Source organism: Microcebus murinus, chromosome 10 (genome assembly GCF_040939455.1).
Source record: "Microcebus murinus isolate Inina chromosome 10, M.murinus_Inina_mat1.0, whole genome shotgun sequence".
Lineage (NCBI taxonomy): Eukaryota > Metazoa > Chordata > Mammalia > Primates > Cheirogaleidae > Microcebus > Microcebus murinus.
The window spans coordinates 24,767,503-24,784,214 of NC_134113.1; the positions used below are offsets into that span (position 1 = coordinate 24,767,503).

At 37.7% G+C, this 16,712-nt stretch overlaps 1 protein-coding gene across 2 annotated transcripts in view; it reads left to right on the forward strand.

Annotated features, from left to right (window-relative positions):
• The window catches only part of FGD6 (FYVE, RhoGEF and PH domain containing 6), a 116,257-nt gene that overhangs the window by 46,684 nt on the left and 52,861 nt on the right, over nucleotides 1–16,712 (forward strand). For both annotated transcript variants that reach the window (XM_076007100.1, XM_076007101.1), the window contains exons 4-5: nucleotides 10,790–10,857; nucleotides 10,944–10,974. In XM_076007100.1, the coding sequence (XP_075863215.1) occupies nucleotides 10,790–10,857; nucleotides 10,944–10,974 (99 nt within the window). The remainder of the gene's footprint in view (nucleotides 1–10,789; nucleotides 10,858–10,943; nucleotides 10,975–16,712) is intronic.

Genomic DNA, 16,712 nt, shown 5'->3' on the forward strand with positions numbered 1-16,712 from the left:
CCTGAGCAAGAGCGAGACCCCGTCTCTACTATAAAAATAGAAAGAAATTAATTGGCCAACTAATATATATACAAAAAATTAGCCGGGCATGGTGGCACATGCCTGTAGTCCCAGCTACTCGGGAGGCTGAGGCAGAAGGATCGCTTGAGCCCAGGAGTTTGAGGTTGCTGTGAGCTAGGCTGATGCCACGGCACTCAGTCTAGCCTGGGCAACAGAGTGAGACTCTGTCTCAATAAATAAATAAATAAATAAATAAATAAATAAATAAATAAAAGCTTTAGTACAGCAAACAATAAGATCAAGAAAGTGAAAAGGCAACTCACAGAGTAGGAGAAAATATTAGCAAAACATATCTCTGATCAAGGACTCATATATAGAAAATATAAAGAACTCTTACAACTCAATATTCAAAAGATAAATAACTGCAAGCCTAAGGATCTGAATAGACAAAGGAAAATGTACAAGTATCCAATAAGCACATGAAAAGATGTTCAACATCATAAGCCATTAGGGAAATACAAAGCAAAACTTTGATGAGGTACCACTTTATACCCACTAGCATGGCCATAATCAAGAAGATGGGCAATAACAAGTGTCGGTGAGGATGTGGAGAAATTGAAACCCTTACATAATGCTGGTGAAAATGTAAAATGATATAACTGCTTTGGAAAACATTCTGGCAGTTCCTCAAAAGCTTGATTGTAGAGTTACCATATATTTAACCCAGCAATTCTATTCTTATTCTTAGGTATCTACCCAAGAGAAATGAAAACATATGTCCACACAAAAACTTATGCAGGAACGTTCATAGCATTATTCATAATAGTCAAAAAGTAGAAAGAATCCAAATGCTCATCAATTGATGAGTAGATAAACTAAATATGGTATATCCATATAGTGGAATATTATTCAGGCATATAAAAAGGACTGGGAACTGACTGATAATGGGCATGAGTTTCTTTTTCAGATGATGAAAATGTTATAACATTACAATCCTGAATACATTAAGAACCATTGAATTGTATACTTTAAAAGGGTTACAATATATTTTATGGTATGTGACTATCTCAATAAAGCTGTTAAACAATAAAAGAAATTCTGCTGAAGAAAAAACAATAGTGCCAACTGGAATATTAGTACAAAATAATGCATATCATATAGCCCTATTCTACCAAGGATGGGCCAAAAGTTTTGGTTTTCTAGCAACTCAAGTAAAGAAGGTGAAATCAGTGTCCAAAAGAAAAAACAAGTTCTTTGGGGTAGAAGCATAGGAAGAGAAGTTTATAACTGCTTTGTTACTTAGTTTCAATTTGGAAAATGGGATACTTTTATTCTCTGAGTTGTTTTGAGGCTCTAACAGGATAATAGATGCAAAAGCATTTGGAAAGTCAAGAAAGTTTATGCATATTAAGCAAGTGTAATTCTATGATTGTGTTTGTAATAGGTAGTACTAGTTTCCTAGGGCTGCTGTTATAAATGGTCACAGACTGGGTGGCTTAAAACAACAGAAATTTATTGTCTCACATTTCTGGAGGTTAGAAGTCCAAAACCAAGATGTCAGTAGGGCCATGCTCCCTCTGAGACCTGTAGGGGAGAATCTTTCCTTACCTCTTTAGAGCTTCTTGTGGTTTGCTGACAATTCTTGGGGTTCCTTGGCTTGTAGCTGCAGCACTTCATTCTCTGTCTGCGTATCACATGGCATCCCCCACTTGTGTCTGTGTGTTTGTGTCTCTTCTTGTTGGGATAACATTCATATTGGATTGGGGGCACATCCTACTCAGAATGACCTCATTTTCACTTACCTACAAGGACCCTCTTTCCAGAAAAGGTTCCATTCTAAAGTCCTGGGGGTTAGGACCTTTCTGGGAGGAAACAATTCAAAAGTGCCGTATTGCATGGATGTATAATGGGCATGTCCCTGATGCGTGTCTAGATGCCAATTACATTTTCTCATGAAAGTGCCAGATTCATGAGAGGAGAAAAGAATGGATATGTACCAGTGTGCCTTTGTCTTTAGTTTGTGAAGGAAAAGCAAACAGGAATTCAAAAAGTTACTTCTGTAAAGGTAAAAATAAAAAGTGAGGTGTATTCATTCTGCTTCTTTGTGGTTAGAATATTCATCCAGTTCACCTTCCCTATATATTGACTTTCCTGTCTTTTTCCAAATCATCTTTGTCAAATTGCCCATATGCTCTATACTCTCATGAAGAAAAGGATGAAAGCCTAAGAAAGCATTGTTCTTTAGAGATTTTCATGGTGTCACCTCATTTTTGGAATAATTTAATGATAGATGTTTCTCAGACAAGTCTGGATATTATTAATAACATTTTTTAAATTTTTTATTAGAACTCTTGAGTAGAAGAGGCCTTTTAATCTATTAAAAAATAACTGATAAATTTCTCTGAACATTACTTGTAATGAACAAATACGAAAAGAGGAGAACACAGTTAAGAATTTACATAGCTGGACTATTACAAGAGATCGGAACATAAAACTGGATTTCAGATCAAAGGTTCTATTTTGGAATTTGTTTGACTTATTTTATGACCTTGACAAAGTAATTTCATTTGTTTGTAGCTCATGTTTCAACTTCCACAGCAGTGTGCTTTTGAGAGATGCCATTATTTAACAGGCATTCTGCTTTGAAATGCAATGTAATTTAAGTGAGGATTTTCATTAACTGAAAAGTTGAGATGCCAAATATGGACTGTCTTGAGGCTTTACAGCAGGGTGTGTTTTTCCATCATTGTTTGACTTGGGTCAGAATCAGTCATTGTTCTTACAAGTTGAAGATAATATAGAGCTTTTAGTTTTGTTTTCTTAGTTATCTTTAACTTGTACTTTGAAAAAGATTATAATCCATTGACTTATTTTTTAATGGCTTTCCTAGTTTAAAAGGTAAAATAGACCATAGAGTTGTGTTGACTCCTAGAATTTTAGCATTGGAAAGATCTTAACCATCTAGTCCAACCCCCCTTACTCTTTTATATGATGAAAGCTTTTAGTTCATTTGAGTTTGTATTGTCATAGTATGCAACACATCTTGAGAAGCTGTGTGCTCTGGTTCTGAGAATGTGGCAGCCACCCTTGTATACATTTACTTATTCATGAATATTAATTGTACAATGGGCCAGACACTGTACTATGTGTAGAAGGATACAGAGTGAATAAAATCATAGACTAGAGGGAATTCAGATATTTCAGCAAGTAAACAGAATCCATTGGGTTAAGTCCTATAAATACTCTGTGAACAAAGAGGGTAATCTTATCCTTTGGGAGTGGCAGGGAGAGAATATCAAGGCAGCCTTCCTTAAAGAGAAAACCTTGGAGTGTCCTCTTAGAGGATGATTAGAATATGAGAGGCAGGCCGGGTGTGGTGGCTCACGCCTATAATCCCAGCACTCTGGGAGGGCAAGGCGGGCAGATTGCTGGAGATCAGGAGTTCGAAACCAGCTTGAGCAAGAGCGAGACCCGTCTCTACTGTAAATAGAAAGAAATTAATTGGCCAACTAATATATAGAAAAAAATTAGCCGGGCATGGTGGCACATCCCTGTAGTCCCAGCTACTCATGAGGCTGAGGCAGGAGGATTGCCTGAGCCCAGGAGTTTGAGGTTGCTGTGAGCTAGGCTGATGCCACAGCACTCACTCTACCTGGGCAACAAAGCGAGACTCTGTCTCAAAAAAAAGAATATGAGAGGCAGAAATCCTTGGGGAGAAGGGTAGGTGACCAGGAAGGAAGTAAAGGCAGGAGGATGAGGGAAGGGCACATGAGGGCAGAGCACGCTTGGAGAGTTGCAAGGAGGTCTGAGTCGGCTGGAGTACAGAGTACACAGTGTGGAGGAATAGGAAAGAGACTAGTGATGGTGAATGGACATATTGTGGAGTAAGTGCCCTGGGTACTTGGCAAAGGCAAGTTTGGTCTTTGTTACCTGTGCATGATAGGTAGCTGCTAATGTGCAGCCTGAGGGCTAGCCTGATTATGTTTGCATCTTGGAACTATTCTGTATTGCAGTGGGGTAAATATTAAACCTAGAGCCAAGGAAACCTCTTAGGTTACTGTAATAGTGTAGGCAAGACATAAGGAGGCAATGTTGAAGGATCAATAAAGCTTTAAAGAAATATTCAGAAGGACAGATTGACAAGACTTGAGTCTGTTGCCATGATAAAAAGTGGCTGTGGGGCCAAGAAAGTGGAGTCTAGGTTTCAAGCATTGGTGATTTGGTATCTACAGTGGCTAGTATGCAAGTACTTAATGCATTATTTAAAGAGTGATTGAAAGTCATCAGATGCTTTATTCTTTGCGAAAGCTTTCCTGATTTACACTCCTATGTCTGATTATGATCTTTTTCTCCCTTAAGATGTCAGTATGTTTCATAGCTGCCCTTATATATAGTTATTTATGTATTTGCTTTTCCCACTTGTTCACTTTTTGATGATTGTGAGCTATTTCTTATTTATCTTTAATTCTTTTAACATCCACCTTTATGCTCCATTTTAGACCTAGAGAATCAGATCTTTATATTATGTATTTGTTTATTTATTTAATTTTTGTGACAGCATCTTGCTTTGTCTCCCAGGTTAGTGTGCAGTGGCAGCATCATAGCTCACTGCAACCTCACACTCCTGGGCTCAAGCGATCCTCCTGCCTCAGCCTCCCAAGTAGCTAGGATTACAGACGGATGCCACCACGCCCAGCTAATTTTTCTATCTATCTTTCTTTTTTTTTGTTGTTAGAGAAGGGGTCTTGCTCTTACTCTGGCTGCTCTGGAACTCCTGGCCTCAAGCAATCCTCCTGCCTTGGCCTCCCAAAGCATTAAGATTACAGGCAGTGAGCTACCACACCCAGCCCATAATTGGAATTTCTAAGACTGTACTAGAATCTGAAATTTGAGATCTGCTTAGTGATTCTAATGATAAGTAATGCTTTCAGACTTAGCTGTAGAGCAATGAATTAGCTGGCAGTGGAGCTGTTTCCTCTTATTAACTTCAGATTTTAAAATGATGGAGCAACGATGGTACTGACTCCTTCCTCTTGGTAATGATAACAGGGAAGAGACAAAATAAATTTTCTGTCCTCATTGGTATTAGGAGACAACAGAAAGTCTTGTCAACCTAAAAGAAAAAAAAAAACTGAAGCAAACTTAATGCAAGTATTAATAGTTTATTTGGGCCAAGTTTGAGGGCTGCAACCCCGGAGCATAGATTCAAATTGTCCTGAAACTAGGTTCTGATTAGCATCAGTTACAAATGGATTTTTAAAAGAAAAATAGAGATGTTTCTTAGTTGTTTACTAATAATTTACATTAACATAAGCTGTTGATTGGCTATACGTTCTTTGTGTTACAAATTCCAGAAACTTGAAGATAATGGGTGAGGGTGGAGTCAGGAACAAATTTGTTTAATCAATTGCCCCTGGGTATGAGGGGCATAAAGGGGATGGTGACTAAAGTCCCAAGCTCTTGTCTCTCTGGGTCAGATAAATTTTGCATACCTCACGTAGCTCAGACTGCTCTGAGCTTTTGTTTTCTTTTTTTTTTACATAAGTACATAAGTAAGGGCTACCATGCTCACCAACTATATATAAAAGTTCAGTTTCTCCACATCCTTACTAACACCTACTTAATGATTTTTTCCGAGAGCCATTCTATGGGTGTGTAGTTGTATCTCATTGTGGTTTTAATTTGCATTTCCCTAATAACTAATTATGTTGTATAGTTTTTCATATGCTTATTGGCTGTCCTTTTATTTGGTGAAATGTCTATTCACATCTTTTTCTCATTTTTAACTGATTGTTTGAGTTTTATTGAGTTCTCAGAGTTCATTATGTATTCTGACCACTAATCCTTTCTCAGGTGATATGCAAATATTTTCTTTAGTCCATGCGTTTTTCTCTTCTTAATGATGTCTTTTGAAGTGTAAAAGTTTTAATTTATGACGTCCATTTTATCAGTTTTTTTCTTTTATAGATTATGCTTTTGGTATTGTATCTAAGAACCGTTTGCCTAACAAAAGGTCACAAAAATTTTCTTCTGTTTTCTTCTCGAAGTTTTATAGTTTTAGCATTTTTAGTTAATTTTTGTATATAGTTTCAAGGAGGATATAAACTCATCTTTTTGCTTGTGGATGTCTAGTTGTTCCAGCAATTTTCAATCATTAGTTGAAGAAAACTAACCTTGACCCTGTTAGGCTTTAGTCTGAAAATGTTGGTTCTTAGTGCACTCATGGCCAAAGAATGACCAGACACACCAAAATAAGGCAAGCATGAAAATGAGGTTTATTGAGGAGAGAAAGATAGGATTATAGGGCAAGGGCAAGATAGAGGTTTACATATGCCACAGATGACTGGGCCCATTGTCACAATAAAGGGAGAGCAGAAGGAAGGGTGCAAAAAAGGGACTTGGTTAGGGTCTGCATCTTGTTTTATAGTGCCTGGATTGAGACCTCCCTCGTGGTTCAGAGGTCACCATGGCACCACTTTGATTGGGCAGTTGGGAGCTGCATGACCTGAGTCTTGCAGTGCATGCCAGTATCCCATGAGCCTCTCTGAAAGCCCATTTGCATGGAGGGTGAATTGCAGCATATCCACTTTCACCCCTAGGTGACTCCTAATCCCTCACTATCTACCTAACAGCCCCATTAAATGGCCTTGGCTATTCTATCAAAACACCACTAACCATTAATGTAGGAGTTTACTTCTGACTCTCAATTCTTTCCCGCTGATCTCCATGTCTTTCTTTATGCCTTTACACACCATTTTTTCCCCAAAGGTAATAATGTTTTAGAAAGGAAACACATCCTTTGTGCTCACCGGCCCCAGTCCTACCTCTGGGAATCATTGCCACCCTCTGTCTTAATGACTTGCCGCACCATACTTGAGATTTGAGAGACTGTTTAAATTTGAGGATTTTAAAGTTGAAAGTTGAACACTCTTATTTTACAGAAAAAGAATGTGAGACCCTCTGTATTATTCTTCTAAATGAAAGTATATTTCCGTCACCTGTTGTAACGGAAGCATGATATCTGACTAGGGCTAGCGTAGATGTATAATTATGGGGCACCCCACACTCTACAGTTCTCTCTATAACACAGGCCCTGGCGGAGCAAGGTCCACAGAAGCAAACAAGAAGGTACAGAGTAGAAACTTAACAAAAGGATGGCTAGATGCCAAAAATAAATTACACCTCCTTGAAATTTCTGTATAGAGCTTACACATTTTAGCTGGCTCTCCTAAACAAATGCTTCCACATCTACAGTGTGCTTGTGTTTCTTTAAAGCTATTGCTGAGATTCCTCTCCTCACCTTTAAGGTCCCTCACATTATTTGGAAATGGAGAGTGCAAAGTCAAGACTTCAGTTCTCTTCATGTTTCAAGTTTGTTTTTTACTTTTAACGCATTTCTAATTTTAAATATATATGTTATATTTTATAAACAGTAAACTTTCCAGCTACAGACGATACAGGGAAACCTATTATAATAGAAAAACATAGATTTGCTAAAATATTTTCAAAATAACAATTATTCGTGTGTGTGTGTGTGTGTATACACACATACCCAATCTTGTTTATTAGTGCATGACTGATACATGGTCTACAAGATCAGACTGTTCTTAAGACTTCTTCCTGAAGAATTTTATCTCTGTGCAGTTTAAAAGGTGAGTGAATAGAGTTGAGTTGAGCAAAACTTATGCAACCTGTTAGCCTCAGTCATTCGATAGCCTGTCTTAGAAAACAGAATGATAATGCAGATAGAGTCAAATTTATCCAATTGTCCCTTTAGGGAGAGAATTTGGGAGGTATGATAAAGTAGCAAGACAAATTTTTCTCAGCTGATTAGACTGATCTGTTATGCACTCTGAATTAGTAATTGATTGCTCTTTAAAGATTATTTTCATAAATAATTGGCTTCATAGGCTTATTTGAATATTTTTTTTATTTGTATAACAGTATTTATATTCTGATGGAAGGGTTAGGATTTCTCAGTACTGCATGTAAATTCTTCTGTAGTAAAGTATGAAAACCTCGAAAAGACAAATATACACAAACTACAAGATTAGTGGTTACATCTGGAGGGGGAGGAACAGAGCTTTAATGTTATATTTAACAATTTTTTTCATAAAAAGATGTAAAGCAAATATTGCAGAATGTTTGTTAAACCTTAGCTAGGGAATAGATATGTGGGTATATGTTTAGCAGTTACTGTTTATAAGGATATGACAAGATTACTGGCAGATATTGAAGAGAGATTCAGAGAGTAATACAATAATTCTTAGGTTAGATATTGGGAAATCTGGGTTCTCTTCCCAGCTTTGCTGATAATCAATTTTGAATCTAGGCAAATCTCTGTTTTAAGTGGGTATTCTTTGGTCCAGTTATCACTTTATATATTCCCTGTGATTGATCTCATTCACTCTCTTGACCAATTATTTATGACCTAATGATTCTCAATATAGTAAAAAATGAATCCAAAAATAAATTTCTCCCATATAGGTCTCTGACTTCTTATGAGTATAGATGTGATTGCCATAAAAAAATCTAAATTTTAACGTACATACTAAAACCTTGAGGAAGCCTCTTCCAATTTATTAATACTTACTTGAACATCATCTATGCTTTAAGTAAGTAAATAATAAAAAGGTTTTAACATACGTACAGAACATAAACAAGCATACATTGCAATGAATAGTCCTCAAATAAAAAAATAAATAAATAAATAAACAAGCATACATCTTAAAAGTTATTAAAATGTAATGTTCAGAAGAGTTTCGTTCATTGTTAAATTGCATCTATTTTAATCTATTTTAACACCTTGTTTCTGACACTGAAATTCTGGAAGCAGGTAAAAGATTTTTATTATAAAATAGTCCTTTGATCCATCATAATGATTCTCTGTAAGCAGATCTACTGGTATAATCCATGATTTCATTTTAAAAAGAAGACCACTTTAGAGAGATTACCATTATTTTTTTCCTGTGGCGTTTCATTAATGAATGACTACTGGATTGTCATGGTCACTTTAACGGTTATTGTGTCATTGTCTTGTCCAACAGTGCCCTGGACAGCAGAAAATAACTGTGTCCTGTTGTTGCCAGGGCTGGCCAGAATGCAAAGAGACCTTTCTTTCTAAAACCAAGAGCATTTTCTTTTCAATGGCAGCTGTCATGATTTTCACCTTAGATATAATAGCTAAACTTACTTGTTCTGTATTTACTTTTCCTTAAATTGCCTGTTCCTAAATTGCTTATTCTTTATTTACTCTCTTTTGCCCTTTACTGTGGAGCTGTAGTGTTCAGATCTTTCATGGGAATAGAAATGGAAAGAAACTCCCTCTTTTCTCTGATTCTCTGGAACCAGAACCAGCTCCATCAGTATTTAATTGACAACAACAAACTCACCTAAATACTACTAAGAGCTCTTTTTGAGTCATCTTTACTTTCTTTTTCAAACATGCACATTTTTATCCCTCCAAGGGCATTTAATTTTCACACAAAGCAGTCCATAAGTAAAAGAATTTCAGCTCCTTATGGTAAAATTGCATTGACTCTAAGAGCCTATATCTAAAAGGGATTTTAAGAAAATGTAGAGAGCCTGTGGCTGTACTGTTGACTTGTACTTGGTAAAAACTGAAGAACCCTGTTGAGACTAGTTAAAACGGCTTACTCAGGCCGGGCGCAGTGGCTCGTGCCTGTAATCTCAGCACTCTGAGAGGCTGAGGAGGGCGGATCGCTCAAGGTCAGGGGTTCGAAACCAGCCTGAGCAAGGGAGAGACCCTGTCTCTACTGTAAATAGAAAGAAATTAATTGACCAACTATAAATATATATACAAAAAATTAGCCGGGCATGGTGGTACATGCCTGTAGTCCCAGCTACTCGGGAGGCTGAGGCAGTAGGATTGCTTGAGCCCAGGAGTTTGAGGTTGCTGTGAGCTAGGCTGACACCATGGCACTCAACTCTAGCCTGGGCAACAGAGTGAGACTCTGTCTCAAAAAAAACCCCGGCTTACTCAGGGTGAAGTTCTCCTGCACATTCCTATTGGATATTCGCTAAGAAGTCTTAAATTACTTATGTGCACCCAAAAGACTATTCTTCAGTGGTATCTGTAGGGGTCATTTCCCCTGCAGACTTTTCTGTTTATGACTCTTCGGTTTTTTTTTTTTTTTTTTTTTTTTTTTGTTTTTTTTTTGAGACAGAGTCTCACTTTGTTGTCCAGGCTAGAGTGAGTGCCGTGGCGTCAGCCTAGCTCACAGCAACCTCAAACTCCTGGGCTCCAGTGATCCTTCTGTCTCAGCCTCCCGAGTAGCTGGGACTACAGGCATGCGCCACCATGCCCGGCTAATTTTTTATATATATATCAGTTGGCCAATTAATTTCTTTCTATTTATAGTAGAGACGGGGTCTCGCTCTTGCTCAGGCTGGTTTTGAACTCCTGACCTTGAGCAATCCGCCCGCCTCGGCCTCCCAAGAGCTAGGATTACAGGCGTGAGCCACAGCGCCCGGCCGACTCTTCGGTTTTTAACCACTGATGGCCATGCTCCACGACCACCCTGTGGCTACTCAGGGCCCTCCATCAATCCAGCTAATGTCAGTGAGGATTGTTCTCAGCAACTCCTGTATTATGGTTTATCCCTCACTTAAGTCTCCACGCTTGCCATTTGAGACATTATACAGTATGAATTGTGTGCTAATAAGAAACTTACATATATGAGAGTTAAAATTCATGTCTGACTAGCTCCTATCTGATCTTCATTATCCTTTTTGAGTTCATGCTTTTTAAATGTACTCTTACCCACAGGATGAAGATATTGGAATGAAAAGTAAAGTTCATCATATTGCCAAGGAGATCATGAGCTCAGAGAAAGTGTAAGTATCTAGTTTACAATTCAGAAGATTGCTTTTTCACCCATTGGCTCATTTAAAACATTTTTTTCATTGCTGTTTTTTTACAGGTTCGTGGATGTGTTAAAACTTTTGCATATTGTAAGTATCTGCTAATTTTTTTAAAGTCTATTTCCTTTTATATTTTCCCTACCCCCTAAAAGTTTTCAGCATAACTTAAATGAATTACATGTATATGCTCTCTAAAACATGGTTATGTTTTAAAATTCACATGTATATCTAAATATACTATAGACATTTTCTAAAATGTATATATCTCATGTATATATAGATAAAATGATTTCTGAAATATAGTCTTTATGTCTCAAAGTCTTTAAACTTTCTATCTTCATAATAGTTTTTAAGATAGATAATATATCTTCTTGGGCATTTGCAGATGATAGCTGCTATAAGAAGAATTTTGGACTAGCAATGGATAATGTCATTATCATTGTTCAAAACTGTTTTTCTCCTATCTGCATAAGCTCTCAGAAACAGATACTTGAAATAGACATTTTTACAACTAACCTTTTAAAGTTCTATTTTCAATTTTTATAATTGTCAACTTGAACAGACCCGTTGAAAAAATTATGATATGTATCTGACCACACATTCATTTTTCTCATGCCACTCCTTTGTGCTTGCAAGTTTTTACAAGTGTCATTGCACATTGGCAGTTAACATACTTTTAGTGTTACTTTATTCCAATTATATTTAGGTAAGAGATTAAGACAAGTGGTAAAACAAAAGAAAGGGGTAGAGGAAAAAATATAAAAAGAAATTGAACTGAAAATGTACTTATGTGGTATAATTACTAACATCATAAATTAAGCTTAATTGCCAAGAATTGGAAGGTTCACAAAAATATATACCCATTTGTGTCCTTGCAAAAATTATCATTGGAAGTTTTTCTTTTAAGAGATACATATGAACATGAAAAGTAGGTTACACTTATGGGTGATTCTCATTCACCATATGCTTCCTTTGTGCACTATACTTAATCCAGTAGAAACATGGGGCCTAATTCCTATGTGAAAAACCTCTAGCTTTGGAAACATTTTCTAAAAAATTTCGTGACATTGCTACTTCATTTTGAGAAAATATTTCCCTGTGAAAAGTTTTTCACGTTAACTCTTGACTATATTGCTAAGTTCTTTTTTATAATTAATTTTTTTTAAATGATAGGAGAATAGTTCATCACTCAAACTGTTGACTTGAGTTTCAAGCATATTGTCTTTTTATATAAATGATATTATACCTTTTTTTTTTTTTTTGAGACAGAGTCTTGCTTTGTTGCCCAGGCTAGAGTGAGTGCCGTGGCGTCAGCCTAGCTCACAGCAACCTCAAACTCCTGGGCTCAAGTGATCCTCCTGCCTTAGCCTCCCGAGTAGCTGGGACTACAGGCGCGAGCCACACTGCCCAGCTAATTTTTTTGTTTCATTTTTAGTTGACTGGCTAATTTCTTCTATTTTTAGTAGAGACTGGGGTCTCTATCTTGCTCAGGCTGGTCTCAAACTCCTGAGCTCAAGCAGTCCTCCCACCTCTACCTTCCAGAATGCTAGGATTACAGGCGTGAGCCACCATGCCCAGCTGATATTATGCTTTTTAAATAAGTGACTTTTCAGAATGAACACCTTGTACATTAGCTGCTTTTTCATGAATATCCCCACCACATCTTAGACATGTAACATAGTCTAATTACATATGATACAATAGGGTTTTTCATTATATTACTTCTCTGATGGGAGATGGGTTTAGCAAACATCTCTATAAATGTATTTTATAAATATCCAAATAGTATGAATTTTAAAAAATATTTTGGAGGGAAATGATCAGACTTTAGGGTCTTTTGGACAAAGATGGGCTGGTTAAATAGTACTAATAATGAAGTACCTTTGCTGAACTAATATCTTTTTTTTTTTTTTTCTTTTCAGAGGACATTGTTATTTTATTTTTTTTTTTTTTTTGAGACAGAGTCTCGCTTTGTTGCCCGGGCTAGAGTGAGTGCCGTGGCGTCAGCCTAGCTCACAGCAACCTCAAACTCCTGGGCTCGAGTGATCCTTCTGCCTCAGCCTCCCAGGTAGCTGGGACTACAGGCATGCGCCACCATGCCCGGCTAATTTTATATATATATATCAGTTGGCCAATTAATTTCTTTCTATTTATAGTAGAGACGGGGTCTCGCTCAGGCTGGTTTTGAACTCCTGACCTTGAGCAATCCGCCCGCCTCGGCCTCCCAAGAGCTAGGATTACAGGCGTGAGCCACAGCGCCCGGCCTTGAACTAATATCTTTAAGATTGAGACATACATTCCTTTGAAAATTTGAGAGAGACCTAAAAAATTCCATAGAGCTAGAGGCAAGGCTACTGGGGCATACCGATGTATATTATTACTGTACAGAATATATCTTTTATTTTTTAACACATTATAAAAAGAAATAGAAGGCTTCCTCAGTTCTCATGTTTTTCCCATTTTAAAATCACTTCATCATGTTTTACTGAGTATAACCTGTCTTTTGAGTCTTATGAACCATTTAATTATCATTTCTTCTTTGGTTGTAAAGAGTCCTCCTCTACCTTCCGTTGACATGGCTATTAAACCTTCACTTTTGAGCAACTTCATTCATAAGAGGACTGTACTTCACTGAATGAAGTTCATTGTGCAAAGCATCTGTTTTGCTGCCAAGGTGTTTTTCCCACCTTGGTTTGGTATTTCCTTGTCTTTATATGCCTCTGTTTCAGAGCTCTTTTTCCAAGCTTCCATGGACTTATGGATCTTAAATGATCTTCATCTAATCATTTAAGCTAACCAGATCTTCTTTAACTAAATAAATGGCCTTCTACTGAGTGCCCTCTGTGTGTCTTGCAGCATTCTAACTATGTTTCATAAATTATTTATCTTAATCCTTATAACAAGGGTATCAAATAGATATTACTATTATTATTTTAAATGAGGAAAGTAAGGTAACTATTAAAAGTAATTCACTACTAAATGGCAAAGCTGGACTTTGAAGTCTGGTCTGTCTGAGTCCTTGCGCTTAGTGATTGTTTAGGAATTGATTAAAAATTGTTACTTGAAATCTCTATCATGCTGAATAGGGTATGCTGTATCTGTAGGTATATTCACTTGCTTTTAGGATTCTTTCGGTTGCCTTGGAAACCAGAGAAATTCTTGTTTTTCATCTTCTAAAGATGAAAATGAAGCTAGATCTTGGTCACTTGGGATATATTATGATAATTACTTGATAATGTTATTAAAGGGGATTGGAAACTTGAGGTGAAAGGATTGGTTTCAGGCATGTTTTATCCAGTTTTGCATTGATGGTTATGCATCATATCACCAGGTTTGTGTATATATATAGAGAGAGAGGAATAATTTCACTGGGAAAAATTTTCATTTTAGAAACAAAGTTGAATTGTTAATGTGGGGACTTCCCTCCCCCTACTTTTACTTCATAGTTTCACACTCACTTCTGCATATTTATCATAGCTCTTTGACCTCAACAGCTGCTTTACTTTTGCTTAGTATGAACTGGTTCTCAGTGTACTTCATGAGGACAGGGAGTCTTACAGAGCTCCCTGTCTCTCCATATGTCCATCTGGTCTTTGTAATTCACTTTATCATGATATTGGTTAACTAATGCCTTGAGGTCAGGAAGCCCAGTTAGGACAGCTGGTAATTAAGTCACATACTCCTCTTTGGCACTGGAGATATAAAGTCTAACCCTGAACAAGGCCATCTGTTTTGTGCTTCATTGCCTCAGAGGTTTCATACTTGACTTTATTTGCACTGATTTCTGCTTAGGTCTTCACCAAGTGATCAGACCTGGCAAAGCTAGTATGTTAATGCTGCAAAGGAATTAAAGATCAATTTAAAGTTGATCTGGTCTTTATTTGTAAATTTGGGTGCAATTATTAAGAATAATATTATGATAAGCTTTGTAGTTCAGAGCCCCATTTCTATCTCTAAAAATTCTAAGTTGAACAAGCATTTGGTTATTTTGACCAGAAACTAGAGTGTAGGTGGTTCAGTTTTACATACAGAATCTCAGGTGGGTTTTATCTATCTATAAGGTCTGAAGTATAGATACTGTACTTGATACTAACAAACTCTGTAGCTTGCCTAACATTTTGCATTCTAGCCTCCCACCCCTCCCCCTCTTAATATAATTACCCAGCTTTTCCAGTGTGAAAAAGTAAACTCTGGATCTAATTTTTGAAGTGCTAGTCTTGCTGTCTTGCATCCTCACTGATTTAGTCAAGGATGTGTTGGCGAATTTATTCTTCTGCCCCAAAATAGCTTTGCCTTTCTGGCTCTTCAGTGTCATCACACTTTCCCAAATTATCCTGGCTGTTAACATTCAGAAAAATAACCAGACATATGTTGTAATAATCCTGTTTTTATTTTTATTTTTTTTTAAAAAGATGTTACCTCTTTCCAGTGGCATCAATTTTGGCAATGGTTGAGACTCATGAAGAGCTGAGATGTTAAAGATTTAGTGTGCAGTTCCTTTGTGAATTAGTTACATCTGGCACTGGGGCCAAACACATTGCTGTCAGTGAGTGGTGGCCCAAGAGGTAAGGGATTGAGTTTGGGGCCAGGGCTACTGCATGTGGTTGTGGAGGCCATAATTGTTAGTGGAGGGAGCTCTTGGTGTGAGTTGCTTTGGCCTAGAGTAGAGGGTTCCCTTTTCTGTTTTCAAAAATGCATCCTGAGGCCGGGCGAGGTGGCTCACGCCTGTACTCCTAGCACTCTGGGAGGCCGAGGCTGGCAGATTACTCAAGGTCAGGAGTTCGAAACCAGCCTGAGCAAGAGCGAGACCCTATCTCTACTATAAATAAAAAGAAATTAATTGGCCAACTAATACATAGTGAAAAAATTAGCTGGGCATGGTGGCGCATGCCTGTAGTCCCAGTTACTCAGGAGGCTGAGGCAGCAGTATTGCTTGAGCCCATGAGTTTGAGGTTGCTGTGGGCTAGGCTGATGCCACGGCACTCACTCTAGCCTGGGCATCAAAGCGAGACTCTGTCTCAAAAAAAAAAAAAAGACACCCTGAAAACCAGTGATGGCCCTAGTAGTGTTAAAGAAATAATTATTCAGTGACACTATTAATTGAACAAATGGGCTCACTGCCTGATGCCCAAAGAAGCCAATGCTACAGCACTGGCTTTTGAGAAAAGGCTTTATTGCAAGACTGGCCAGCAAGGAAGCAGAAGGTGAGCTCAAATCTGTCTCCCTGATTTGGGGTGTACGGCAAGTTTATAAGCTTGAAGAGTAAGGGAAGGGATTGTGTAATATTAGGTTGGCAGGGTCTGATTGGAGGGCTTAAAATTTGACCATTTATAGTAAGGTATGTTAAGAATCTTCCTGGCCAATGGATCCCTTGCTTCTGAAAGAGTTCCTGTGATCATGTTCTTCTGTTCATGTCCTGGTCATTTCCCGGTCTTGGTTCCCAGGGGAAGAATTGTCGGTTCCAGGCGTTGTTAGAAGTCAGAGCTTTTTCTGTTGCACATACCTGTGCTACGTTGACTTGTAGTTTTTGGCTGTGCTATGCCTATAAGGTAACTTGACATTTTGTTACCAAGAGACTAGGCCCAGTTTGAGCTGGTCCCGTGGTTTCTGCACTTATTAAAGCACAGCAAGGCAGACTTTATTCAGGACTTTTGCCGTAGGCATAGGGACCACTGCAATGGGCTTTTGCAGTGGGGGAGAGAGATGGGGCACACCTTCAAATATAACATGTGCAAGTGGGAATTTATAGCCAAGGAGCAAAGTGGGAGTCAGTGGAAAATTACTAAGAGAGTACATCAAGGGTAAGGAGGATTCTGCCTAAACCAACT